General features: G+C 40.2%; 1 protein-coding gene across 3 annotated transcripts in view; it reads left to right on the top strand.

Annotated features, from left to right (window-relative positions):
- PTCH1 (patched 1) overlaps positions 1 to 15,983 on the top strand; it is a 68,219-nt gene extending 52,236 nt beyond the window's left edge. For all 3 annotated transcript variants that reach the window (XM_072859427.1, XM_072859428.1, XM_072859425.1), the window contains 7 exons: positions 1,217 to 1,497; positions 3,035 to 3,172; positions 4,660 to 4,802; positions 7,770 to 7,869; positions 9,256 to 9,510; positions 10,594 to 11,122; positions 12,808 to 15,983. In XM_072859427.1, coding sequence (XP_072715528.1) covers positions 1,217 to 1,497; positions 3,035 to 3,172; positions 4,660 to 4,802; positions 7,770 to 7,869; positions 9,256 to 9,510; positions 10,594 to 11,121 — 1,445 coding nt within the window. In that variant the 3' untranslated portion in view covers position 11,122; positions 12,808 to 15,983. The remainder of the gene's footprint in view (positions 1 to 1,216; positions 1,498 to 3,034; positions 3,173 to 4,659; positions 4,803 to 7,769; positions 7,870 to 9,255; positions 9,511 to 10,593; positions 11,123 to 12,807) is intronic.
- Positions 15,984 to 27,399: the final 11,416 nt, after the last annotated feature.

Below are 27,399 nucleotides of genomic sequence, written 5' to 3'. Positions count from 1 at the left end.
TCCTGCCTATGTCATTCTGAAATTTCATCACAGAGATTATATCATGTTCATCCTCAATTCTTAATACCTAAGGGAATTTTATCAAGTTAGCTTATATGCTAAGCTACCAACACTGATATGGTACAAGAGCTACTTATGTAGGGGAGCAGTCCCATTCCGTTCCATTCACTGTTTTCCTGAGGACCAATGCCGGTTTGCATTGCTTTGCTTCAGCTTTCAATTTATTGGGAGGATTGCTAGTTGGACACCAGTGGCGAAGGGGAGAGGGCATACAGGGGAGGACTGGTGCGCTTGGAAATGTGATTGGGTAACCAGCTAGCCGTGCTTCAGTGTGTCCGAAGCCTAGAGCTTTGTGGCAGTCAGCCAAGTCTTGTCTTAATGAAAATTTATAGTTGAGATTATAATAGGGCAAATCATGTTTAGCAAGTCAACTGAATGACCCTGCAGGGTCTGGAACACACAACGGCAGTAACAAAATGCTTGTTGTGGAGGCTTTTTTTTTCTTGTCATACAGTAGACTTAGCATTACACTCAAAAAGAACTAAGGAGAGTGTTGGTTTGTCAAATTATTAAAGGATAAAAAGTTATGTATTTCCCAGTAAACCATTACTTTTATATTAGGGTTTTTTTGCCAGTCATTTGCATCAGTAACAGAAAATGGATTTCTGAATCTGACTTTCAAAATACTCAATGGAAATCTTAAAAACCAACCAGCCTGATTGAGCATAATTTTTTTCAAATTTCGTGTCAGTAGACCTCAGTTAATCTCAGAGAAATGACCTTTGATTTCAAAGTAACTGCACTTGCATAAAAGAAGAGCATTTGGATAAAATGTTTAAGATTATGTGATATTCTACTTTATATTACAGTTAGGGATTTTTGGCGAGGTATTCAGTAAAAACCACTATAGCACTGATGACAATTAAATACATATATTGAAATGTATCTGTTAAATTATATAGAATTGTTTAGGGACTTGATGTAGACTGTGTTAATCCCATTGCACTGCATGATAAAATATAGTAATCTCCTCTACTGCTTCAGCTTTCAATTTATTGGGGAGTTTTTAAAATGTCACTTGTTCCAAAGAAGTAAAATTTAAATTCAACACCTTTAAGCATTTTGCTGCGGAGAACAAAGTGTTTTGTTAATCGTTGCTCTCTGGGTATCTTCTTCTTTCCAAACACACATTTTAACACTGCCATCTTCTTCCTAGTTCCAGCAGCTGAGCCCATAGAATACGCTCAATTTCCTTTCTACCTCAATGGATTGCGTGAAACTTCTGACTTTGTGGAGGCTATCGAGAAAGTGAGAGCTATCTGTAGTAACTACACCAGCCTGGGGATCGCCAGCTACCCAAATGGTTACCCATTTCTGTTTTGGGAGCAGTACATTGGGCTTCGTCACTGGCTCCTCTTATCCATTAGCGTGGTTTTGGCTTGCACGTTTCTGGTGTGTGCCCTCTTCCTCCTAAACCCCTGGACGGCTGGGATCATTGTAAGTTTATTATAAGGGTCTTTGTTGAAGTCAAATTCCTTTCAGCATAGCTCTTGCCGTAGTCGGGAAGGTTTTGTTTATGTCTGGGCCTCTGGTGGAGTATGTATATTGCATCATTCATTATATATTTATTCAACTTGAGGGGGTAGGGTTCATGCTAAAGGTACAAACCTTAATAACCTTAATCCTTTGGCCACCTTTTTTGCAGCTTTAAAGGTTTCTTAGAAAGGTACATAAACTTTTGCCCTTTCTCAGATGCATGCTAACATGAGAAATAAAGATGAAGAGGAAAATTAAGAGCTTTATTAAAGTTATTTCTAATTATTTATTCCTTCTTCCCTTTTATCAGACATAGTTATTTTTCAAGGCAGTTGCTTGTGACTAAGTTGCCTGTAAATTTTCCCACTGATTTCTGAATACAGTCTTTCTGGAAAAACTGAAATGGTTAGGTTGTACGGTACACACTGTGGAAAGAGTGTAACTGAGCTATCGAGGAGGAAGAGCCATAACATTACAAACTGAAGAGAATACTCCTCCATGCTTTCTGCACGGCACCATAAGCCCCTCAGTAAACATTCAAGTTAAATTGAATGATGATGTTCCTATGTTTAAATTCCATGAACTATCGTATGGTTTATAAAATGCCAGAAGTAGAAAAGCGTAAAACAGTTACTAGTTTTTGTAATGTACGTTTATACGACAGGTATGTTAAAAGGTAAATGTTTAGTCTAGAATATTTTTCATAGCACTTAATCAAGCAATTTATGTTATTACTCTTGATTCATTAGCTTATAAAATCATTTATTGTAGTGCATACTTTTTTCCCTTGGAAAAGGCGTTTATTTTCAGAGTCCACTATTGCTTTTATAAGTATGTCTATCTTTTTTTTCTGCTTGGCTTTAGCAACTTTTAAAGTTGATTCTACAGATTTCCTCCCCTCCCTTTTCCTCAGTTTTTTTTACAAGGTAGATGAAAGAAAAATAAAAGCTTTCCGTTAGATTTAACTGTTCATTTTGTCCCTGTCAATCCCTCCCAAGTATCTTAAAAGCTCAGAGCCCCTCTGTAACCTGAGACTCATCAGCTGATTATGGCATTCACTTTCTTCTGGGCTTTAAACCTACTCAAAAGTCATCCTCACTTATATTTTCAGTTCTACAAAAAGAATTCTAATACAGGTAGTTGAAAGTTACTTTTTCTGGAAGGATTGTCCAAGAAAGAGGTGAAAAAGAGAAAATGTATATTTTGGGGGGCATCCATGATAAGGAAGAATAAATTGTTTTTAAGATCACTGATAAATTGTAACCAATACAAAATTGATGCTTGGTCTGTTAACTGGTTCTTAGGAGTATAATTTAAACTGGCTCTTTAGCAAGTTGTTGCCATTGAGCACAACAAGACAAGGAAAAGTGGCTTGTCTTTGGGCATATAGTATGGCTTTGAGGAGTATGTTTTATAGTCACCATGTTGTTTTGAAGTATCTTTCTCTTCATTTGTCTGGAGTACAAGAAGTTACTAACAGCTGTTTGAAATCACGTAGGTGGTGGTGCTGGCTTTGATGACTGTGGAGCTGTTTGGCATGATGGGTCTAATTGGAATAAAGCTGAGTGCAGTGCCTGTGGTTATCCTGATTGCTTCTGTTGGCATTGGTGTGGAATTCACTGTTCACATTGCTTTGGTACGTAAAATCAGGAAGCTTTTTCAAAATATTTTAAAATAAAATGGTGGCAATGTTAGGATCACAAATCCTTACTTAGTCTCCTAAGTCAGTGACATGATTCTCAGAAGGAAATTGGTCACAAACAGTTTTGTGTGCCAGTCAGTTTGTCTTGATAGAGTGGAGTTGATTTGATGAAGTGGTTCCTAACTATTGAGTCAGTTTCCCAGGAGATAAGAGGGGATACATTACCTGTGGTACCTAGTTGTCCGAGTGATGCAAATATATAGTCAAAGCAGAGCTCTTAATGCACCTTACTTCAGTCTGGACTCCCCTGGTCTTTGTCTGCAGCGTCACTGTTTTTGCCTCAGTGCTATGTAGCTGTTTGTTCCCTCTTGCATGTAGATTCTATGTCTTGTGGAAGAGAAGCCTTGAAAGGAGATTTTCAAGAGGAAAATAGCTGCTTGAGCTCGTATCTTAACAGGCAGTAGAGAATTTGCCAAAAAGAGAGCCCTTATAAATCACAGGAAGAAGGTCAACCAGGTTCTTGTCTTCTTAAACCATTAAGTTTTAAGAAGATCGTAAACAGAGAAGACAAATTCATACAAAACAACAGCATTTGAGTGTTCTTGATACAGCTTGTTTGCTAAGGAGTTGGAGGGAGAAAGACACTTCACTAGTCATACTGTTGCTCAGGCACTACTGTGTTCAGCACTATTCCTAAGGCAATTTTATATATATAGGCCTGCTAGTTTTGAAATAGTAGAAGTTGCAAAAACATTTATTTTGAGTGAAATAGAAGTGTTTAAAAAAAAAAAAGGCAGCACACAATCTAGTGTTACTTCATACCAGTCCTGTTAAGTATGCTGACAATTTTCCATCAGTTGGGCGCTTACTGCGTGTAACATCTGATGGTCTGGAGCCTCGGACCAGTGAGAAGAAATGCACTGTACCAATGGACAGTTCTGTGTAAAGGGACAGAAGGACCTGATGTGCTAATAAATGCTGCTGTGGGTGTCACCATGTACCTGCACTGAAGCTAACCGTCCTTGGTCTGTGGCAAGTGCGTGGGAAAGCCTGCATCAGTATTGGCTGTTTTTACAGCAAACTTCCCATGATAGTCATGGAAGCCGTGGCCACGCGGGAGTGAGAGGAGCAGCCCTGTAATTTTGACACCTTAAGTGCTTTCACCATGAAATGAATTCTTTGCAGGTGGAAATAAGCAAAGCTGGAGACAAAAGCCTACTGATGAAAGCAGGCGTTGTTTCCAAAATTCTTACTGTGGTCTGACTCTGTAATCAGTGCTTACTCTGGTCGTGTGACTTCACCAGCTGCTATGTGGTATGACTGCAGAATCAGGCCTTCTCTTGAAGGTTAGCCAGCTATAGTTACTTTCAGAAACTGTAGTTTGAAGTAATTAACTGGTGAAAAACTGTGCATGCTATGAGAGAGGCTGTTTGGAAGGTTGTATGCATCTGTCTAATGAAATCGATTTTGTTGTTTTACAGGCATTTTTAACTGCCATAGGAGACAGGAACCATAGGGCTGTCCTTGCGTTGGAACACATGTTTGCACCAGTGCTGGATGGGGCCGTGTCCACTCTGCTTGGAGTGTTAATGCTCGCAGGATCAGAGTTTGATTTTATTGTCAGGTAAAGCATTTGTGTGTGTCTGGACTTTCTTTTTAAAATAAGTAAGCTTTTAATTTTTAGTCACTTCAGTGTATCTGTCATTTTATTACTATGCATGGTGTGTCAAGCATGCTTACATCACGGTCCTGCTTTGCCTCTGTTTTATTAACTCCTTGTTACATGCTAGATGCGGTAGTGTTTCCATTGCTGGTATTAAAATCTGTTCCAGGAAAATCTGACACCCAGCACGAAAGAACACAAAAATGGCCGTCTTTAGCAAGGTTTGCTAATTCTGGGTTTGAGTCAGTGCAAAGCACTTAGTATTGTCCAGTATTAGCTGGGTTTGACCTTTAACCTCTAGGTCCTCCAGACTTCTTGTGTGCACAACTTGCGCGCAAAGGATACATGAACCTACAAACATGCTGCAACTGTGCTGCAAGTGAGTCTCTCCGGGCCTTCTCCTTCTATCGTTATGTGAGGTTTACAGCTATTTATAACAGGGAGAGGAAAAAAAACCCTGTTGGGGAGCTGGGGAACCATAAGTATGAACACAGAACTTCATATTAAAATTTTGTAAAGCAAAGTCTGAAGGCCCTTCTGTTTAGAACTACAGGCAGACTGTTTCTTGTGAATTTAATTAAGAATGTGAATTCGTCAAGTATGAGAGGAAAGCAAGTTTTTCGTTGAGGGGAATTTGAGAAGTGCAATGAAACAGATCCTATTTTATTCCAAACAACCTGTGGAGGTCTGCAAAATGGCTAATCTTAGAAGTAACACAGGTTCTTTGTGGCAAACTACAGCACAAAAAAAAAAAAAATCCAAGCCCTAAAATGGAACTGAGGTAGAACTGGGCCAAATAAAAATGCTCTGAAAGATGACTTAACTACTTAGGTAGACATAAGCTGGATAGATGACTAGACTTAGCTGACATCCATTTGACAACAAGAACAACTAAATGTCAGAGGCAGGAACTGAGAGAATGGCTGCTAAATCTCATCAAGATTTTTTGTTTATGTATGTAAGAGATTTGAAGAAAGCAGGCAGTTTGCAGTTAGACCTCATGAAACCTACATGAGGATTATTACTATACAGATATTGCATGTCCTGAAATAGAATTTGTATTTTTTTTCCAAGTCAGTATTTTTTACTTTATATTACTGGTGTTGAAGAAACAAGGTAGAATTATTCTTTTAGGACGTGATCTTGTAAGGGTTGGAACACTTTGACGTATAGGTTACTTTATAGATTTAACCTAAATTTACAGGGGTACATTTGGTGTTCTACTTTCTTACTTAACAGACGAGACACTGGCAAGCATATTTTTGTGTCATAGCAAATGGAAGATCGTAGCAGCCTTTCACACCAAATTTGGATTGGATGTTCTCTCAGTTTATAAAATGAGCCTTTCAACTTTTCAACTTACGTTATTTTACTTTTTTTGGCCATCAGTTTCTCATTTTCTACCACAATCTGACTTTAGGTTGCCTTGGTTAAAAAATAAAATAAAATAAACTATGGGAGCCTGAGCATTGTTATAGTGGGTGAAGAAGATCCCAAACTTCCGGAAAGCGATAGATTAGTCCAACAATGTGGAAGATTAAGTAAATTAACAGACATTGTATACACCAAGTGGTCAGAGCTATAATCCTCCTGTTTATCCTAGCGTTAGATGGATGAGATGCAAATGTTTTTAATGCCTGTTGTTGATCTCGGTCCCAGTATAAAGTTCTGGTGGTTTACGTTAGTAGAGTAGATTGGATTGCTGATTTTTGCTAATGCAGATCAGAAATTCCCAAATGTTTACAATAGCAGGATATTTGTAGTTTTACAGGAGTCTGATATATTTGATCAGATGTGGAAACAGGGAGGCAGTAAAGTTTGTTGCCAGCCAGACAATGTAATCAGCAGACCCATTAGTAGCAAACTTGCCCTCCATTCTTCTCCTTTGCCTTCTCCTCCAGGAAGTTACCAAGACTGGGTCCTTGAAATCATTAGTTACAACGCAGCCTTAAGTTTAGTCTAAGCCCCAGCTGTGCCGAATACCAACTAGCAAGGCTTTCCTTTTACTGACAGGTTTACCTTGGTATTCATGAAGGATCCCAGACCTTAGCCCTCAGTGGTGGGAAAGGACAACCACTTGTGCACTTTCCTCTCCTTCCATAGTACTTCAGCCTTTATGTTTGAATTGGCTGACGCAAAACAAGAGTATTCAGAGATGCTAAATTGTTCAACAAAAGATTAGCCTGCAATGCAGCTCTGCCATTGTGGAGCACTCTTACTCAGTACAATGCTGAAGCTTACTATAGAATGGGCAGCATTTTCTTTGCAGAAAGCGGGTTCCTGTGTTGTAAAAAGGTTGCAATTCGAGCTATTTGGTAAAACTGGAACTCACAGAATTCTAGGCGGAAAGTTGTGATTAATGAACAGCAAGGGAAACCCTTACCTGATACACTGGAGATTTAATTAGAGATTCTGCTGTAAGATGCAGAAGCATTTCACAGTGGATTAGCTGCTGGGAGAAGAGGGCTTCTTTTCCTTCTAGGCTAAATTGTTTAAATTCTACACCCTTCACTTCATTTGTTTGCTTCTGCTGGGTTTTCACTAATGGGGGCCCCTTTTCATTGTATTTGTGCTTTCAATCCATTCAGCTATTCACTGCACATTCCATATTTTTGTGTTTGTGTAACACATTTATGAATAACATTACATGCTTCCAGATTCTGGGAAATTAACAAATGTAATTTTTTTCTTTCCTTTATCAACTAACACTTTGGGTTGTGGAATGTAGCTTCTCAAATTCAAAAGGTAAAAAAACCCCTATATCTATATATGGAAAGTGATATAATTATTTAGTACAACGTTAGTAATATTTTAGGTTTAATTTCATCTATGTATTATTTTAACGTATTTAGGAGTAATTTGTAATCCCTTATTTCTAACAATATTTGTGGCTATTCTCTCCCCCAAACCTCTTAAACCGTTCTTTAGGTATTTCTTTGCTGTTTTGGCAATCTTAACTATTCTGGGAGTTCTCAATGGATTGGTGCTGCTTCCTGTTCTTCTTTCATTCTTTGGACCATACCCTGAGGTCAGTAAAATTAATGGTGAACAGAGGAAATAATACTATCTCTGCACCCCTGCTCTCCCAGATTGCCCCCCTTTTTTAGAAACTCTTTATTTTTTAAATTATCTTGGATATTTTTAGTTTTCATTTCTTGCTCTAGTTTTTTTAAATCTTTATTAAATGTGCTGTTTGTTATTTAGTTGCTATTCTTTTACTTATATTTTTAAAGGTCTTTTTTATAAGTATTGTTGTAGAGGCTGCAATCAGCAAACTTGATAAAAGTGTAGGATTATTTATGCTTTTAAAAGCATAATGTGATACGCAAACTAGTCTGTAAAATAAGGATTTTCCCCAATATTCTGCAAAAGACAGTTCGTTTTGTACATATACCTTCTTCTTTCCTACCTCACTGCTCCTGTTGCTTTCCTCAAAATATTTAACTGAGCAGACCACCAGGAAGGCCTGTGTGGACCAACATACACCAGTGGTGGTCCACAGACCACACCTTGATAACCATGTCCGGTCTGCCAGAAGGTCCCCCCTGTCCAGTCGCCCCTCCCTGCAGTATGCTTGTGGCTCAAGCAACATTTTTGATGGGTGGAAGGCTTCACTTAGATGTTGATGACTTTACAGTATAAAGCCCAAGACCAGCAAAAAAGGATTCATAGATACCAAATTTGTATTTGGTTGTTGATTATTCATTACCTACTCTATAGTTAACACAATTACTGTGTTACATAGTGCTATCTTTATCACATATTAGTAGAATCAGCGTCCTATGCTTCACATGTCTGTATATATGTGTGTGTGTGTACAAGAATAAAACACAAGGTATGTATACAGCACTAGTAATATTTCTGAAGTATTTATTTCTTTTAGTATTAGTAGAACAGTTTTGACAACAGTGTGTAATCTCTTATATTCCTAACAGTATACATGATCTGTCCGTTACTCAAGCAATATATATGTGCATATGTTATTACCACATACGTTGCTGTTATGTGTGTGTTCATCTCTCTTTGCAAATAGATGCTGAACCCTACTAGGCATACACATTTGAGATTATTTTATGAAATCACTGTTAATGTACGCTGAAGGGGGAGGGAAGTCCCTGTATTATTTTTTTATTTATAAGTGCAAGTGCATGCACACACACACATACATGCTCTTCCTGAGACAATGATACCCAGAAGAATCTGTGTAATCCTGTTCACATACATATGCGCAGATGGAGATCATGTCTCTTTTTCTTTCATTAATTTTTTCGGTTCAGTATAAATGTTGATCAGAAAACTGGTGCCAAGGTTCTCGTGTCATGGGGGGGTGTATCTGGCAGAACGTTTCTGTCAAGCACTAATGATTAAAAGGGTGATGCTAATTGAATGTTACTGAATGCATTGTCATTATCAGGTTTCTCCAGCCAATGGACGAAACAGATTGCCCACACCATCTCCTGAGCCAGCCCCCAGCATTGTGAGGTTTGCACTGCCACCCGGGCACACAAATAATGGGTCAGATTCCTCTGATTCGGAGTACAGCTCTCAAACCACAGTGTCCGGCATCAGTGAAGAGCTTCATCAGTATGAGGCCACGCAAGGCCCTGGGGCACCAGTCCATCAAGTAATAGTGGAAGCCACTGAGAATCCTGTCTTTGCGAGATCCACTGTAAGTAGCTCACATATTGACTGGCAGGAGAGCAGGAAGAGTGTTGGGGGGGGGGGGAGTTATTTAAATCTATTTATTTTTGTGAAAAGCTCTTTCGTTTTTCTGGCTGATTATGCTTTGTGACTTTGTGCCAAAACTTGTAAGCAGGGAGTGACAGCTTTCTTTGTCCCCTCCTTTAAAATCAAGTTGGGGGTAAAATGATGGTACGAAAGCAGAGGTCTTTGGCATGTGTAATTGCTCTTACATCATATTGGCACCAGCCACAAGAGAGAGCTCTCAGTCTGTTTGATAACTGTTCTTAGAGACAGAACGGGCAGAGATTAAAAGATCCAGACCTCTTCCACACAGCTCCTTGTGGATCACCATCCCATATACCTCTCTCTGACAGCACATTTTGGGGAGAAAGGTTGATAGACCCAGAATAAAACAGTTTCACGGTTGTACCAAATCTTGGGCCTGTTGCATCTTCCTACTGAGTTGGCATAACTGCGATTTCAAAGGAAAGTGAAAAAGCTCTGTCTCATACCCCTGCTGATGCTGCATGCTGAGCTGCAATGCGGATCTGTTTTTGTTCAGCAGAGGCCTAGAAATAGGTACAAGCACAGCCACATTTGAAGTTGGTCACGGTTTATTGACTGATGTGGCTGCTGCGCTTCACGCTTTTTACAGAAATCAGAAAACAGATTCCTACAGTCTATACAAACTACCCTACTAACATCCTGTGTGTGTACCCTGCATGGAATAGAGCCTTTTCCAAATGCCTACAATTCTGCTTGTTGAATGAGTTAAGATCAAGTGCTTGTCACCCATCCCTTTGAAAAGATGGACCAGTATGTAGGAAGCTTACAATAATGTTTTCAGCTGTCATCATGTGTTTTGCTGAAGGTATGCTTTCCAGGTTTTAATAACTTCAGACAAAAACTATCTGGAAAAAATAAAAAATTATCAGACACCAGAACATTACCTTTCTAGAGTTAGAGCCAGGACAGCATTATTAGAATTGTTCTCAACATAAAATATAAGCGAGCGTAGTATTTGTTTGCCTCGCTTTGTCAGAGGCATAACCATGCATCTCTCTTTCAGGTGGTTCAGCCAGAGACAAGGCATCCATCAAGTCCCAGGTTACAGTTGAATCCAGAGCCCAGCACGCAGCAGCCGTGGCGTCAGGGCAGACAACCCAAACGGGAAGCGAGGGAAGGGCTGCGACCACCTCCTTACCGCCCTCGCAGGGATGCTTTTGAAATTTCTACTGAAGGGCATTCAGGAACTAGCAACAGGGATCGCTTGGGCCACAGGGCTCGTTCTCATAACATGAGAAGCCCAGCGTTCGGCGCCGTGGGTGCTGCAGGACCAGCGTACTGCCAGCCTATCACTACTGTGACTGCCTCAGCTTCAGTGACTGTTGCTGTCCACCCTGCGGTGCACAGCCACAGCTCTCGAGGAGGGAGCTTTCCGTCCTATGAGGGATACCATGAAGCTGACCATGGGCCATTTGAGGACCCCCATGTGCCTTTCAATGTGCGGTGTGAAAGAAGAAATTCTAAAGTAGAAGTTATAGAACTGCAAGATGTTGAATGCGAGGAAAGGATACCTGGCAACAGCTCACAGTAAGGTAGGTCCGTCTCCTGTAGCTGCAAGCTTTGCCTATGCCAGGCAATGGTGTGATCAAAAGTAAGGGGAAAGGTAAAATTTCTCTGAGGTACCTTTCCTTCAGGTAGGTTTACCTGCTGTTCCCATATCATCTTAAATCTGCTGACTGTGAATATAGTACATTTTGCGCTAGAAATCAGGTTGGATAAAATAGTACTTTCCAACACCGCGAAGTCATAGTGGACTCAGACATGAACTACTTCCAAGAGTCTTGCAAAGTGGGTAAGTACATCATACAATCCTGGTTTACCAGATGAGGAAAATTAAGCAGAGATGTTGTGTAATGTCTTCAAAGCTGTGCAACTGCATTTGCTGTTGATGGGTCCTGTCTTCTGATCCCTGAATCAGGCAGTTCTCAAACATCATACAGAGTGACATTGCCTAGGAGGGTGTAAAATTACCAGCTACTCTGAGTCGTCCTCTCTTGAATAAAACTCCATGGAAGAATTTAAAGTCCGTAGTGAGGACTGAATCCCTCTGGAAGATGGGCTGAGTGAAAGGTGGGAAGGACCACCATGCCTAGTGCACTGCTGCATGGCGGGGCGTCCTCTCCACTTTGAGGGGCATTCAGAGACCCACCCAGCAAACTCACAGGCTGGAGGAGTCCATGGGCCAGTCTCTCCCTTGCTAGGGGCAGCTGCAGCGGCTGTTGCAGATTTGCGTAGGGTAGAGCTGACCTAGCAGGGTATTTAGTGTGATCCTGTGAAACAATAGATACACCCAAGAACTTGTGAGGCTTGATACCTAAGTCATCGTTAGTCTTTAGGCTAGCAAGAGAAGGTTACAGGAAACAGTGCTGTTTAGAACAGACAGGATATTCTAGCAGATGTTTGGGGAAGAATAAAGCTGTTCATTTTCTTTTCCATTAATTTTATAGGGAATACTTTGAAGGGGAGAAACCAACTGAGTTTTTACCCTGAAAGCTTTTTGGCGCTTGTGCCCGAAAAAGCATTTCTCACTATTTTAATAGTGTTTTTCTCTTTTGGGGGAAAGGAAGTGTAAAATAGTTACTTAGCTGTGGATCCCTGTTTTCTCTCTTTGCTTTTCAGAGCTTTTCAGTGACAATTTGACCAGAACAAGCCATTTATTTTGGTTGTAGAACTATTTTACATGTACGCACGCGTGTGCACACACACACACGTGGAGAGTTTTGATGGGAGTTTTTTGATGACTCATAGTAAAATTGCCATCTGATTTATAAAATGTCTCTCCAAACATCTCAAAGTGCAAATAGACATGAATGCCTTTAGCCTTGCAGTCTAGAAATATGGCAAGTAATAGTATCCTCAGAATAAGGAAATACTTGGGCTCAGCTTTTTCAAGCTGAACTGCATGGTAATATGAGATTCTTAACTGTGTGCAGTATTCAATGTAGCATATTTCTCCTTGAAGTGTTCATTGGTTTTGACGGAATTTGTCGCAGGTATCTAAAGCTGGAAACTCAGAAATTAAAGAATCTGCTTTTTTTTAATTGGCATCAGTATTTCTTTACTGGGAAATTCATGACTAGATGAAAGCAGAGCCCATGTTTCTTGACTGCTAAGTGTAACCACAAGAATAATGAAATGAGTTTTAGATTAGCTTGATTTGTTTGTTTTTCTTGGACTTTAATGAATGTTTGTTTTTCTTCTCTCTTTCTTTGTAAAGGGTAATAACTGAAGCAAAGAAGAGGCCAAAGAGGAAAACTGTATTTCCAGAACTGCTTGAAGAGAAGAACTGCTTGAAGTTGTAGAAAAGGACATGCTGCATCAGGACAACAGTTCACTGTTACTGTAACCTATTGTATTATTTTGTTAAATATTTCTTTAAGTATTTAAAAGATGTACACATATGTAATATACAAAAGAACAATGTAAAGTAGTATAATCTGGAGTCATTTGCCTCTGGGCAATAGAATGGGGACAATATTGTGTGCGCTTTGTACTTTTTGTACATTGATCTCTGCCACAACTAAGCTTAATCTAGTTCTAAATTTCAGCATAAGTTGCTGCTGCTTAAATATTGTATAATTTACTTGTATAATTCTATGCAAATATTGCTTATGTAATAGGATTTTTTTTAAAGGTACATGTCTGTTTAAAATATTTTAAATTTGCGTATCACAACCCTGTGGTAGTATGAAATGTTACTGTTAACTTTCAAACACGCTATGCGTGATAATTTTTAAAATAAGCAGATATGAAGAAAATCAAGTTAATCTGGGAGGCTTAAATAGATTTAGCTATGTGCAGGTTTTGTTTTGCTGTGTGTATCCATGTGTGCATCTGGAAGTGTGCATGCTTTTGTGTGTATGTTCCTGGTGTACTGTAGTTTCTCTTTTACTGTATGGTAAGACTTAGTGGGCTTATAAACCCACTGATGCTGATGTGAGTCTGGCTTTCCCTGTTAGTAGGCACTAGTGAAAACCATGTTGGTGTTTACCAACATGTACCATAGACTGCCATCATCAAAGGCCCAACTAAAATAGAAGAGAAGACAGGGAGTCGAGGTTCGGGGTTGTGGTTCAGTTTCCCACACTCTTGATGACTTGGTTCACATGATTTTGGTCAAGTCACTTAACTGTCCCATGCCTCAATTTCTCATTCTGTAAAATGGGTATAATTACACTTACCTACCTCCCGGGAATGTTGTGAGGCTTAATTACTGTTTGTGTAGTGCTTTGATTTTTTTTTTTTGCAAAAGGTGCCAGGTAAGTGCAAACACTATAACCATTATTTTTTCACTTCCAAAGGTGCTGGATATTGAGAGGTGCTGGTGGTTATAGAAATTCAATAAGCATATGCCTTATTTTGATATTGATACTCTTTTAACTATGAGTGGCATTAGAAGCTGGATAATTGAGTTGTTTGATGGTGAGCCACAGCTCAGCTGTGTCCTTACAGCATTGAAAGCAGTATCTTTGGTCACCTTATTTTCATGGCAGGAAGGAAGTTAATAGTAAGTGATAAAAATCAAATGGAAGGATAAAAAAAAAAATAATCTATTTTCACTTTTTAAATATAAATGGCTTTCTGATGGATCCAGGACTGTAATGACACATAAGGCCTGGGGTGTTCTTTTCTCTATTGTTTGTGTTTTCCCATGCTGCATTGGCACTTTTAATTAAAACAGCTAAACTGGGATCTCTTTGCGAAACTAATTTAGCTTTTTGTATTATTATTTTTAAACTAAAGGGGATAGCTGCAGGTGAAGGGTCTGAATAAACACTACAATCTGTGTTCCAGTTGGAAACAACCCTAAGAAGGGAGAACCTTAATTTAAAGTAATAGGACAAAAGTTTTAATTGTCTCTGTCTTCCTCTTTCTTCATCTTTTTTCTGCCCTTCTCCAAGCTGTTTTTTAGAGCAGGTAGATGTTCAATTGTGTATTCAGAGCCAAACACACACAACCAATATTCAGTTTTTAAACACAGCAGTGGTGGGGCTTTTCTTTAAGTACGATGCCTGAACAGCAGCAGCCAATTCTTTGATGGGAAAGTGTTTTTCTGCAGTGGCTTCAGGGAGTCTGTCTTTGCCCACAGACCTTGCCAGCATAATGAATGGGGATAATTAGAATGCACAAATTTCCATGCCTTTTTTGCTCACTTGAAAACACTTTGATATGAGGCACTTGTTTACAGATCTCCAATGTGAACGCTCGAAGAGCAGGTGGCGAGAGCCTGGTGTCATTCCCGTGATACATAAGCTACTGTTTCAATGCACACTAAGGGTTAATGTCGCAACTGCCTACTGGTCCAGTTCACTGTCTAACATGAAAACTCTTAATGACAAAAAGACGAGGGGCCCCAATTTAGCACTAGCAGCGTAGTGACCTCAGATCATACAAACTCTGCGACAAAACTGTATGATACTAATTGGAAGCTACCTTCAACCGCCGAGCGTGCGCTCTCCCGTGTCAGAGGTCGGCAGGGCTCCCACTGACACCGCCGCCATGGCAGGCTGCCTCGCTCCCTCCTCTTCCTCGGGAGGAAGGGGGCCAGGGCGAGCTGTGGTGTCTCCCACCTGCCCTGCCCGAGTCCTTCTGCATGCTTGTGTGTGGGTGAGCTGCCTGCTGCTTCGTGCACAATGTAGACCTTCTTCTCTGATAGTCACATTGGCAAGGGGAGAACGCAGTGGCTGGCAACATTTATTGTGTTTCGGTTTTGTTTTTTAACTTTTTAAATCATGGGTGATATTTATATTTTTGTATCATAAGAATGTTTTCTTACAGTATTTGTCATGCCAGTTTATAACAAACAAGATGCAGGGATTTTATTTCTATTGGAAACACTATTACAGCTATGTTTTTACTGTTTAATGGATTTTTATTTGTATAGAGTGCTTACTAATGTTAAATAGGAAAGAGTATATAACATTTACATTAAGGACTCGTCGTAGCTTTTAGCGTAAGGAGTTAAAAGGAAAAAAAATATTCAAACTGGGTCTCATTGCCTGCCTGTTTTGGTAGGAGTGGGTTTGTGTCATTTCAGTTACAAAGATAAAATTATGCCATATAATTTATTTATATGAAAATTTATTTTTGTAGTGTACATAGTAGTCATCAAGCCTTTTGACAGAAGTATATTTTTAAAGAGTTTATATGTAATGATGATACCATTATGTTTTGGAACACTGCTGAGATATGATTACGGTGCACACTTTTCCTTGTAAAACCCCCTGGCGGAAAAGAAAGTGTTTAACAGTGTTAAGAGAGAAAGAGAGTGTGAATATTCATACAATTCTGAACTGTGTTTTAGTTACCATTTGTGATCTAGTGTGGTTCTCATTTTAAACTTTGAATGGAAATTGTACAAACTCTCTAAATATTAATGTTCAAACACTGATAGAAATTCTAACATGAATAAAAAAATATTATAACTTATTGGTTACGGATTTGGTTGTTTATAGAATGCTTCTTTATGTACTGCTGGTCAGCTGTGCAGGTACAGCCATGCAATCGTTCTGATTTGGAGCATGAATTTGGGATGTTGCAGTATTCAGGATGTTTGGGAGATTCAGATTTGCCCATTGTGGAACAGGAGCCAACTCTAAAATCCTGTCTGAATTGTAACACGCTGGTGCTTGTCTGTTGATTGTGTTGCCCTTGTTATGTCTTGGGGGATAGGTTTAGGACTGGATTATACCTTTCATTCTCACTCTGAATTAAGTATTTTGCGTAGACTTTGAACCCTTGGGTAAAGCAGTTTATGTACAGGTTATTTCTGCTTAGAAGTGGGAGGAAATTCTTTGTCTTTTTCCGTCTCTGTGGTTGCTCCCTAATTTGGATTAGAGAAATAGTCTGTTTTTCCCACTTTGTGAAACAAGAAATAAATAAACGTGGGGTTCTGAAAACCACAGTGCTCCATAAGAAGGGAGACTCTTGACAAAACTCCTTCTGGGAAGTGTGCTAGCGACTGCAAGCCAGGGTGCGGGTCCCCGTGCCCCACGCAAGCGCTGCTTGGGAAGGAGGAGAGGCTACTGCGGGCAGCAGGGTGAAGGCTGTAAGCAGCAACATCTGGCTGAAGTCCCTGGCATCACAAACCTCAGTGTGGTTTGCCCTGTGCAAACATACTCTGCTGAGCATCCACCCGAGTGCCACAGAGCCAGCAATCCTTTGCTTTATCCTGTAACCCTTAGGTGATTTTTTCATGAGTCTTCTAAATTTCTCACAAACAAAAAGCCCAAACATATCTTGGGATAACTGATAGTTCAGCCTCTAGTTTTCATGGTCAGAGGAAATACAAACACAACTTTTTGTTTTATGTTTTCTGGAAGTTTAACCAGAAAAGAGAAAAATACAGTTAAAGGACTTGAACTGCAAAACTCCTACCCATGTTTTTTTGCTACTCAAAACACTCCCCTTCAGATCCTCAGGACTAGCCAGACTGAGTCAGGTTGCGAATTTGGCCTTAGTGGGTCGCAGCCCGTGAGAACAGTGGCCACTGAAGTCCTGCATTAGCTCAACTCATTGACTTTGCCTTTTGTGTCCCAGCCATTCATAGGAGCAGCTCCATTCACAGGACTGGAAACCATATGAATAAGTCAGTACATTCTGCCAGTCAGAACACAGGATTTTTCTTTAAAAATTCTATTTTGCATCAACAATAGCTATTTACCTTACATTACTTGTCATGTTTAGATTTCTTATAAATGGCTCTTCCTGCTGTCAGTCTTATTAACCCCAGGTAAGACCTTAATCAGATTTTTGCCAGAGATTGGCCATATTTATTCAGGCCTTAAGTAAACATGTGGCCAAATTTTTGTTGGCATAATACATGTATTTAACAGCTTCAGGAATGCTGCATGCTGCTAAACTGCAGCAGCACTGATGTATGAACAGGTGTTTCATTTTTGTTAACTTTCACTCTCAATGAGCATCTGAGATACCGACTGTTTATATCTGAAAACCACCGTTGCCAAATTGTAATTACTTTTAATGGCTGCTGCACGTAATGAGAACAATTACTACTTCCCTACTCCATTTAATCATTCTTGTCCTTTTTGTTGCAGACATGTTGAACCTTACTGCAAAACAGGATGCATGCCAGGAAACTGCACTACCCAGCCAGAGTGGCTTAAAAAAATACATGCCCAGTTTAACTTTACACAGTTAATTGCAGCTAATTAAACACAAAAATGAAGCCGTACCGCTGCTTTGACAAAACAAGTTTAACATCTATCCTGGCATATTTGGTACTGCAGAAACCATTCTGCCTTTGTGGATACAACGTAAGCAAAGGAAATCTCTTGCCTCAGGTTTCTGGTTGTCTGCAGCGGCACCCAGGCTACTTACTGCCCTACAACAGCTTTTCTTAGGAACATTTCCACCCTCATTTTAACAGCTGTAACTGCGTATGTCACTAGTGTTTCTGCTGCCACGGCAGCTGTACCTGCTTGCCACTGATGGAGGGTAAGGCTGCAATGGAGAAAATTGTATCTCCCTTGGGTTAGTGAACGTGCTATAACTCAGCTTGCCCCAAGAAGCACCAAACAGAAGGCAGCATGCATTTTAATTTATTTTGCTAATCAGACATCCTCCCAGGCTCTTCTCCAGGCTTAACTCAAGCTGCCAGTTAGGAGTTGCTGGATCTCTGAGTCTGCTAATTTGAATTAGGACCTCACGTTCACGCGGTGGAGATACACTTGTGCACAACTGAGCACAAAATCCCACGGCTTTTCTGTCTGGTCTTTCCATCCCTTGAGCTCAAACCTTTGCAGTGAGGCTGACTTTGCAGGTCCCCAGCTGCCTACAGACACCACAGCCTCGTGAAAGCTGCTGGGGAGTGAGGCTGTAAGCCGTGGCAGCTGGGAAGGGGAGGGTTGGAAGCTGGAGGTTGGAAAGTGCTTCCCAGGGAAGGGAGGGCTCTGCCTTGGTTGAAGAGGAAGGGCTGGGAAGCAGGGGCCAGGCTTCATTCACGGGTGAGTGAATTAGGTGGGTTTCCCTGTCTCTTGAGGGGGAAAGACCACTGAAGTGTTCGAAAAGCGATTTACGGCGGAAGTGAGAGACCCTGGGTGCTCTGGAAGAGGGAGAGCTCCACCATCTGATTTAGGAGACCCAAAATGGTATTGCAAATGTATTTCAAAGCCTAGGTAGGACTGATTTTTCTGTTGCAGGTTGTGTCCAGTTTAGCAACCCTGGATTTTTTGTTCTGAAGTTTCCGCTGGGGAGTAGACTTGTAGGGAGAATGTCTGGCTAGCCTTTTGAAAGGGAGGGAGGGAAAGGAATTAAACAAGAATTATCTGGTAACTAGAAAGGACTCAAAGGAAGAGTATTATTATGCTTCTTTGACAAAGGGAAATCTTTCCTCTTTCCCTTCCTTGTGACAGATGTTGTGTCTTGCCCAGAAGACAAGAGGCTGCGCCTCTCTGGTCTGCCAGATCTTGGCAGGGCTTTTAAGTGGGAAGCTTCCTTTAGGAGAGCCTGTCACCACAGAGTGCTGCTCCTGCACTAAGGTGGCTTTATTGAAAGTATATGTGATTGTAAGTCACCAAACATGGGTGACAAATGGCCTTTGAGATGGCTGGATTTAAACTAATAATCTAGAGGTTAAAATGCCAATCTACCCTTTCCTAGTTACCAAACATACACAACCCATCTGTAATTACAGTTTACCTCTCTGAGCTAAACAGGTTATTTCTTCTCATTAAACAAGGGACCAGATATTTTATTAGTTGTTAAGACTAATAAAGGTAAAAGATCTGAGTACCTTATTTCAGTAAGAATAACTGGGGTAAATAGGAAACTCACAACTTTCACCGCAAATACCTAGCATTTGCTGTAAGAGAATTCAAACTCTCTTTCCCTTTATTGCTTCCCTATTACGCAATCATTTTAAGTAGACCATTTATTTTAACTTAACAGCATTTACTTTGGTAGCCAATATAATATGCTTCTGTACCATTTTGCAACATTTTAGAAGACTAACAGGTTCAACTTTAAATCGTCGTAAAGACTAAGGGAGGGTGTTACTGTACAGCATCACACACCTTAGTGTAGCAGTTATGCAGAGTCAGATGACATCTAAAAGACAGCTAAAACTTTTCATTTTGGAGTTAGTAGTATAAAGCTTTCTGCCTGGCAACAGGGCAGGGAGAGGCTCTTTTCGTTCAGTTTTATCTTCTCAAAATTTGCAAAAAATTGTCAACAAAGTTCTTGTGAAACTAAAGGAATTCAACAGAAGCATCCATGGCATGAGCTCTGTGAACACCATGCACTTAGAGTTTCATTCAGTCTGGTCCATATTAAATCAAGTGAGGAAACAGAACTATAAATTAAGATGAGTTATTTTTAGCCCCTAAAAAGATCTGCGTATGACTATAATTATTAAGCATATAACTGGTGAAAATACTAACCAATACATAAGCTGTGGTGTCCAACTCCTCTGTTTAAGTTACTTAACATTGCTCTATTTAGTTAATTTAACTTTTCACTCTGCATCTCTATGCTGTTGTCAGGCATTTCAGCATAATTTTGAGGAAAAGTGTATGTATGGGTACAAAAAGTGCTTTTAAGCCCATTGTGAAAGCGTTAATCTCATTCATAAACAGGTTTCCCAATTAATTAGATAGTACATGGGTTTAAATCAATTTCAATGGATGTTCTCTAATGCAATAGACTGTAATGCTCCAAAGTAACCATTACAGTCCATTGAATCAGTAGCCCATGAACTAACCAGGATTTACACATTAGTTGGTTATGGTTCCTTAGGAACCCCACAACTGAAGGATGTGAAGGTCCTTGAATGCATCCAGAGGAGGGCAACAAAGCTGGTGGGAGGGCTGGAAGGCATGTCCTGTGAGGAGCGGCTGGGGACCCTGGCTTTGTCTAGTTTGGAGAGAAGGAGGCTGAGGGGCGACCTCATTGCTCTGTACAGCTTCCTGAGGAGGGGAGGTGGAGAGGGAGGTGCTGATCTCTTGTCCCTGGGATCCAGCGACAGGACACGTGGGAATGGTTCAAAGCTGCGCCAGGGGAGGTTCAGACTGGACGTTAGGAAGCATTTCTTTACCGAGAGGGTGGTCAGACACTGGAACAGGCTTCCTAGAGAGGTGGGTGATGCCCCAAGCCTGTCAGTGTCAGGGAACAATGCCCTTAATACCATGCTTTAACTTGGTCAGCCCTGAAGTGGTCAGGCAGTTGGACTAGACGATCATTATAGGTCCCTTCCAACTGAAATATTCTATTCTATTCTATTCTATTCTCTTCTATTCAGAACATTTAAACATTTTGTTATTGAAATAAGCATACATGGAGCATGGAAATTCCTGCCAAATCTGATAGGAATAAGCCATGAGTCAGCAAGGGTATTTAAGCTAATATTGCTTTTAAATTGTCTTCAGTGGGATTGCTCATAGGTAAATCTGCATTTGTATTAATCTTTGCATGATTTGGTCCATAGAGTGAACAGTGAAAAGTGTGGTGCTGGTTATGCTATTCATACCCTTCCTTTAATCCACAGTATGTAACTTGGGCACAGTGAGTCATGCCTGTGAAGGTGTCCCTCTGCTGTCATCGACTACAAAAAGTACAGGGATTTCTGACTGCAGAGGCTCCAGCTCATACTTGAACTAGATGCCCGTAGCTGAGGGTGAGAATCAAGTAAAAAAAAATCAGGGTTTTTTCCCCCCTCAGACTGTAAATCGTAATTTAGTCAATGGTACTGTGGGACGTCTTGAATGGATTTGCATACTTCAGGAGCCATCTTGAGCTGCATCTGAAACAGAAAGTTGCACAAAGGAAACCAAGAAGCTGAGGGTTTTGTTTGTGGAAGGGGTCTGTCTCGCACCCATCTGAGACATGCAGAAGAGCTATGCTGGAATATGTTTGTGAACCTTAATCCTAGGCCTCCAGGTCACTGCCATTACATCCAGTCTTTCATTATTGTGATATTTTATAACTGTGTTCTGTTTTCGCCATTCTGTATTAAATTATCACCTTTTTATTTTCCTTTTGTTTAAATCTTACAAAACCTTTTAAGTCAAGAAAATTGCTGTAACCTAAGGGTAATGACCTAGATCACACCCTTTACCTCTCTGGAACTGGATCTCTGCAGGGAAAATAGCTCTTTTTTTTTTTTTTTTCATTTAAATATGATTTTACTCACAACTACAACACTTCTTCCTCTCTTTGCCCTTCCTTTACCTTGCCTTCCCCCTTGCACATGCTCATGGGGATGTCAGCGTGGCATCCAGCATGGCTCATGGTTAGCTGGTGAATGCAGCTATGCTCAGAGATATCTGTGGTATCCAGTTTGAATGGAGTTGTTCCAAAAAGCCAGTGAAAAGAGCTGGTGCAGAAGACAAGATCTCTTGTGCACCAGTAAGATAGTACGAAATTGGGGCTGGACAGGCCTAAGGAATCCCAGAAAAGAAACCTCTCTAAGAAGCCTCTCAGTGTATGTTCCCTGGAAATGATTACGCGTGTTTCTTTTGCTTTGTTTTCTTTCTCTGCTTTGTGCATATGTTTCCCAAATTGTTTTATGGTTCAGATTTTGCATGAGTCTAATGGAGACTTTTACATTTTTGAAAGCTAAGTCATTTATATTGGACATGTTTAGCAGAAAAAATACTACTACAGAAAACTCAAGATTCTCCTAACAAAAGGTGACATGGGCTCTGATCCTTTGAACATTTAAGTCCTTTGTTTCACAATCACAGTGAGTAGCTGGGACTATTCAAACCGGAAAAAATTAAGTAAGTAGTAAAGTAGTTGCAGAAATGGGATGAGTGCTGCAACTGATAAAAATACATTTAAGAAAGTTTGAGTTTTACTACTAACGATGATGAGACTTGGTTCAGCTTGGCAACATGGGGCTTGGGTATTCTGCATGCAGTAGTACACACACACATGCCACAGTGCTTGTTTGCTTGCCTTCATAGATGCAGGGTGAAGAGATGCTGAGACACAGAGAAGCAAAAAAGCCAGTGAGCCGTACAGTAGAAAGTGAAAGGAAACAGCAGAAAAAGCAATGAGAGACAACTATACCCAAGCCCATGTGGGAGGACTCAGAAAAGTTTCTTCAAAAGGTGCATTTGAAGTTTGTGTAAAATGACTAGGGGTGTCATTCTGCTGGACAAGGGAGGCTTGGCTGTGCCTGGATGCGGAGCATAAGAGCCCAGTGTTCCTACTCATACGGGAGGTGATAACTTGCTTTGGGGGATATTTTTTATAATGTTGATGCTGGCTTTTTGAATGTTTTTCTATGCACAGTGTGTGTGTCTATGTGGGTGTGAGTGTGTATGATGGGAAACACGCGAGTGTGTAGTAAGAACTGTGGTTTCAGTGTGTGGAATTTGCTACTGGCAAGTTATTCTAGCACCGAGTCCAAGATAAATACCAGGTAGGCTTATATTTTTACATGTGCTTTTTTGTCCTGAAATGTTTTAAAAGTCTTCCAAAATGCAGGAAGTTGCACCTGGGGTTTCACAATTTTCTTGGGGCTGACGTTCCCGGTGCACATCGCTTCATTTTCTGTTTCTGCTTTAATTTTTGTTGTTTGGCAAACTCCTGAAGGGAAGCTTAGAAGAAGAGGCTCCAGACAACTGGGAGCTGGCTTCACTGACTCTTCCTAAGTTTTCTTCTGCACTGTCCTATGGACTACAGGAGACTCTAGATCTCCTTTCCACACTCCTGTTGTTTTGATTAATTTCTTCAGAGTACAAGTAGGGATTAAGCAGAATGGCAGGGTACTGACTTACTGGAAATGGTCTTGTTAGCTTCCTTAATGTACATGCAATAGAAGAAAAAGGCTTTGAATTGAAGACACTCCACTGGGTCATTTAAAATTATTTTCTCTGGCCTCAGAGTACCTTTCCCTTTAAGGTCTTCTTTGCATGGATACTTGGACTAACGCTTAATTTTTTCCCATTGAAATTGTGTGTCAGACCCAGAAGTGGGCTGTGGCCCAGCAGACACTTTTTTCCTGTTCCAGAGAACACACATCCCCCTAATAACCACCATATTATTCCTCACATGCCACCTAACGGGCAAAGTATGTGAAAAGGCCAAGACTCTGGAAGCCCTCGTGAAGAAGCATTGCAGTAGGGGTGTGTAGGAAGCCATCGCTTATGGGACAGCCGGGAGTCTGGCTGCCGTGCTGGCTTTTCCTGGCTTTTCTGTGGGATATCTTTTTTGTGATATATGCATCTTGGTGTGCGTTTTTCAATCCCTGCACTCTGGTCAAAAAGAAATGAGAGAGCGAATGGATTTGGCTAGCCATGAAAGCCAGTAAGAGAGTGGCAGATGGGGAGAAAAGTGCCAGAAAGGGTATTGCCTGGGTCTGAATTGTGGACAGCAGCAGCAGTATTTCCTTGAACAGCCACGGGAGCTGGGGAAGAAAGCCCATCTTTGTGTTCAGGCAGTGACAAGGAAGATTTGGGAGGCACTGGGAAGCTGGAGATTTGGCTGGGGAAGGGTAAAAGGGGCTTGAGCCAGGAGAGGATGGGTTAGAAGGAGCAGGGGAGTTCTGAGATGGGAGCATGGGCTGGTGGAGAGAGCAAGAAGCTGGGATCAGTTTGGAAAATGGGGAATTTTTCAATGAAAATTTGCAGAAAAGTGCATGAAACCCACAGAGCTAGAGGAATAAATCCAGCTTCTGCACTTTAAAATACTAAAAACCTTAAAATATTCATAGAACTTTGTGACAGACCAATGAAATACTGCACAAAACAGACAGAAAACAATGCAATTGTAATTAAAAGATAATATAACATCATCAAATTGTTATCTTTTCATCACAATAAATCAGCTCTTGTAAAATACCAAATGCATGGAATAGTTATGATCTGTTCAGTCCAAATATTATATTTAAGAGTCCTACCTTACAATAACAAATACTACACAAGATTAGGACATTGTTTGGAGGCACCACCATCACAGGGGTAAGTAATGCACCTGCAGTTCATAGAACTGAGAGAAGGAGTCTTGTGTTGGAAAACTGGAGGCTATATCCTCTTATAAATGTGCTTCAGTTGACACTTTTCCCATTTTGCTGTAATTTTTTTCATAATTCTCAATGACACAAAAAACCTCCAAATATAAGAGGGGCCATTGTTTTCCTAGATCCTTTTCTTTCAAAATTCTGCTACACTACAGTCACCAACAGGGAAGAATGCATTTTATATTTTTTTCCTGTTTGGGGGACAAGCATGTTCTCTTTTCAAGATCCAATTCATAACTTTTAGCTTTTTTATAAAGTAGGACTTAAAAGGCAAATGGGATTTTGTGATAGGCTGTCAGTAAGAGTATAACCTTGCTAAGAATACCCAGCTATTAATGATATTCTTTAACTTCAGAAATTCTGCTTGCACAGATGCACATCTACAGTCAAAGAACACTTCTCACCGAGTTAGCATCTCGAACATTTGTTTCTCTAAAGCTTTGAGAACAAAACACCACTTAAAAACAAGCAGGAAATAGCCACAATAGAAAGAAGTGACACCGTGGAATTGTGACAAGTGGATAGGGAGTTCTGCCTTCCTACAAGTCCCTTCTGGCTTTGGTTTATCCTGTGGCCCTGCCTGGGATCATACAATTTTTATTTAGGCACCAAAATAGGTCACCAAATTTTCAGGAGTGCTGAGAACTCAGCTATGGTTTCTCTGTTGGATGCTGGCCCCTTTGTTCCACCCTACAGAGGTAGGAAAGAACTATCAAAGCTTTTTTCTCTTTTTTTTCTTGCTATACTTTGTTCCAAAGGAAGTGGGTTCTGGAAACATTCACCGTTGTAAATCATGGCTTAAATTTGATACTTGTTCATCTGTTTAACTGCTGCTCTGTGTTTTCAGACTCTCACCCAGTCCTGCATTGTCAGGAGAATAGAGGTAGCTGTATTGTCACTTGAAAATATATGAAAATCATAATGGTTAGTAGTAATTTACATAAAATACTGATATTGAAGAGTTCTTTAATTTCTGTTTTAAAATTAAAAGTGGCTACACATCTTATTTATTGTGTGCCATGAATCCCTTCCCATTCTTTTATGATTATATCTTACAATAACTGATAAAATCTAACCCTTTCATCCACCACAGACGCTCCATATCCCAGTGGGCCTTTGATCCAATATGATCTTCTTAAACGGCACTGTAGGGTCAGAGCGTTTTCTCCAGAGAGTTTTGAGCTGAAGTATATTTCATAATGAGGCCCTTTTATTAAGATTTGTTCTGCCACTCTAATGGAAAACATAGATTTGTGATCTGTCCCTTACAGGATATTAAACAAAAAACTATACTATCATTATTGGATTAGCTGCCTCAGTGCTTTCAGAGATTAACTCGTTATCATTACATTTTTCTAAATGGCTTATTCCTTGTTTAATACGAATGGATTTCGAGTGGTCCTGTGAGTAGAAAATCAATAAATGGACCAACATCTTTTAGACTAATAAAAAATGTGTGCCTCCCAGCTTCATACAATTAAACTTGATTTAAACTCTCTTCCATATCTTTATCAGGGTTTTAATTCTCTTGTGCTTTTCCATGGAAGCAAAGTTCCATGTTTAGTAGCGCAGAAGGAGGCACTGAGAAAGGATTTTTCTGTAACTAGTTGAGATGAGATGAGCTGAAGTCAATGTGGAAAGCTGATAGCAGGATTTATGCTAATGCCAAGTCTTTAGATCATGTAGTCTGGTCAGGTATTTACTTCTTGAGCTTCATATGTGTTGCAAAACATGTTGCTGAAAAAGGGTGTTCACTGGGTCAGCAGAAACATAGCCACAAAACTGCTCCTCCTTCCCACACCCTCTGATAAAAATGGTATGTCTAGGTACATGCCTATTTAAGCAGTTTATTGTCATAGCCAGAGGACAATGATGTACAGCACTCCAGAGCACACGAAATTTGAAACTGCATGTTGTTTGCAAGCTGCTGAAAGAAGACATTGCCTCTATGAAATTTACAACTTTGTATGCTGCTATATGTAACAATTTATACACATTCAAGGAGTCTATGCAAAAGCACCTCTGTTAGGTTCTCTCTAATATCTTTATGGTACATAAGATCAAATAAAGATGGATCTGAGGAAGACCCTGGGAATAAATAAAAGTATCCCTGGAATCCTATTATAGAGGATGCGCTGCTTTCCCCATGAAATGCTGTGACTCCAAGACCTGTATACTGCCTTCATCTTTCTAGTAGGCATGCATCCAAATTGTTATTCTGGGCATCATCGTTAGTACTTCTGGCATTGCAGTAAAACCTAGGAACTTTGGGCATAGATTAGTTTAGTCCTTTGTGGAATCTAACCACATTATCATGTAAGCATCTACTGTTTTGATTGGCTTGACTTCAGAATTGTGAATTGAATTCGGTGGATGTTGCTTACTAGGGTCTGTGACTTCTGAAAGTTTCTGCAGTGGCTGTATCTCTTTTATCAAAATACAGACATTTGTGTTTGCTTCTGGTTTCCAGCATTCTGTTTTGGACCTCCATATTGCTTATATACATTCACTTACATTTTTCACTTGGATTTTTACTTGTGTTTGCACTGATTTCCCTCTTCCACCACACAAAAAACTGAGATATTTGAGTCTGGCCCTCTAAACGGGTGTCAGGTAATGCAGAAATAATAAATGATAAGGTGTAGTGCCGCAAGAAAGTTTCCTTTTATTTTGATGCAACCTATTAAGTTCAGGAAAAATGCACTTCCCACCCAGCTGAGTGACACCTAGCTATGCTCACAAGGAAAGAAGTCTGCCTAAAACCTGATGACTATGAAGAAGTGTTAATTCTTGGAATACCCCAGTGAAAACAAAAATAATTTCAAA

Source organism: Ciconia boyciana, chromosome 4 (genome assembly GCF_034638445.1).
Source record: "Ciconia boyciana chromosome 4, ASM3463844v1, whole genome shotgun sequence".
Lineage (NCBI taxonomy): Eukaryota > Metazoa > Chordata > Aves > Ciconiiformes > Ciconiidae > Ciconia > Ciconia boyciana.
The sequence above is the reverse complement of the archived record's forward strand: the minus strand, read 5'-3'. Positions and strand labels throughout refer to the sequence as shown.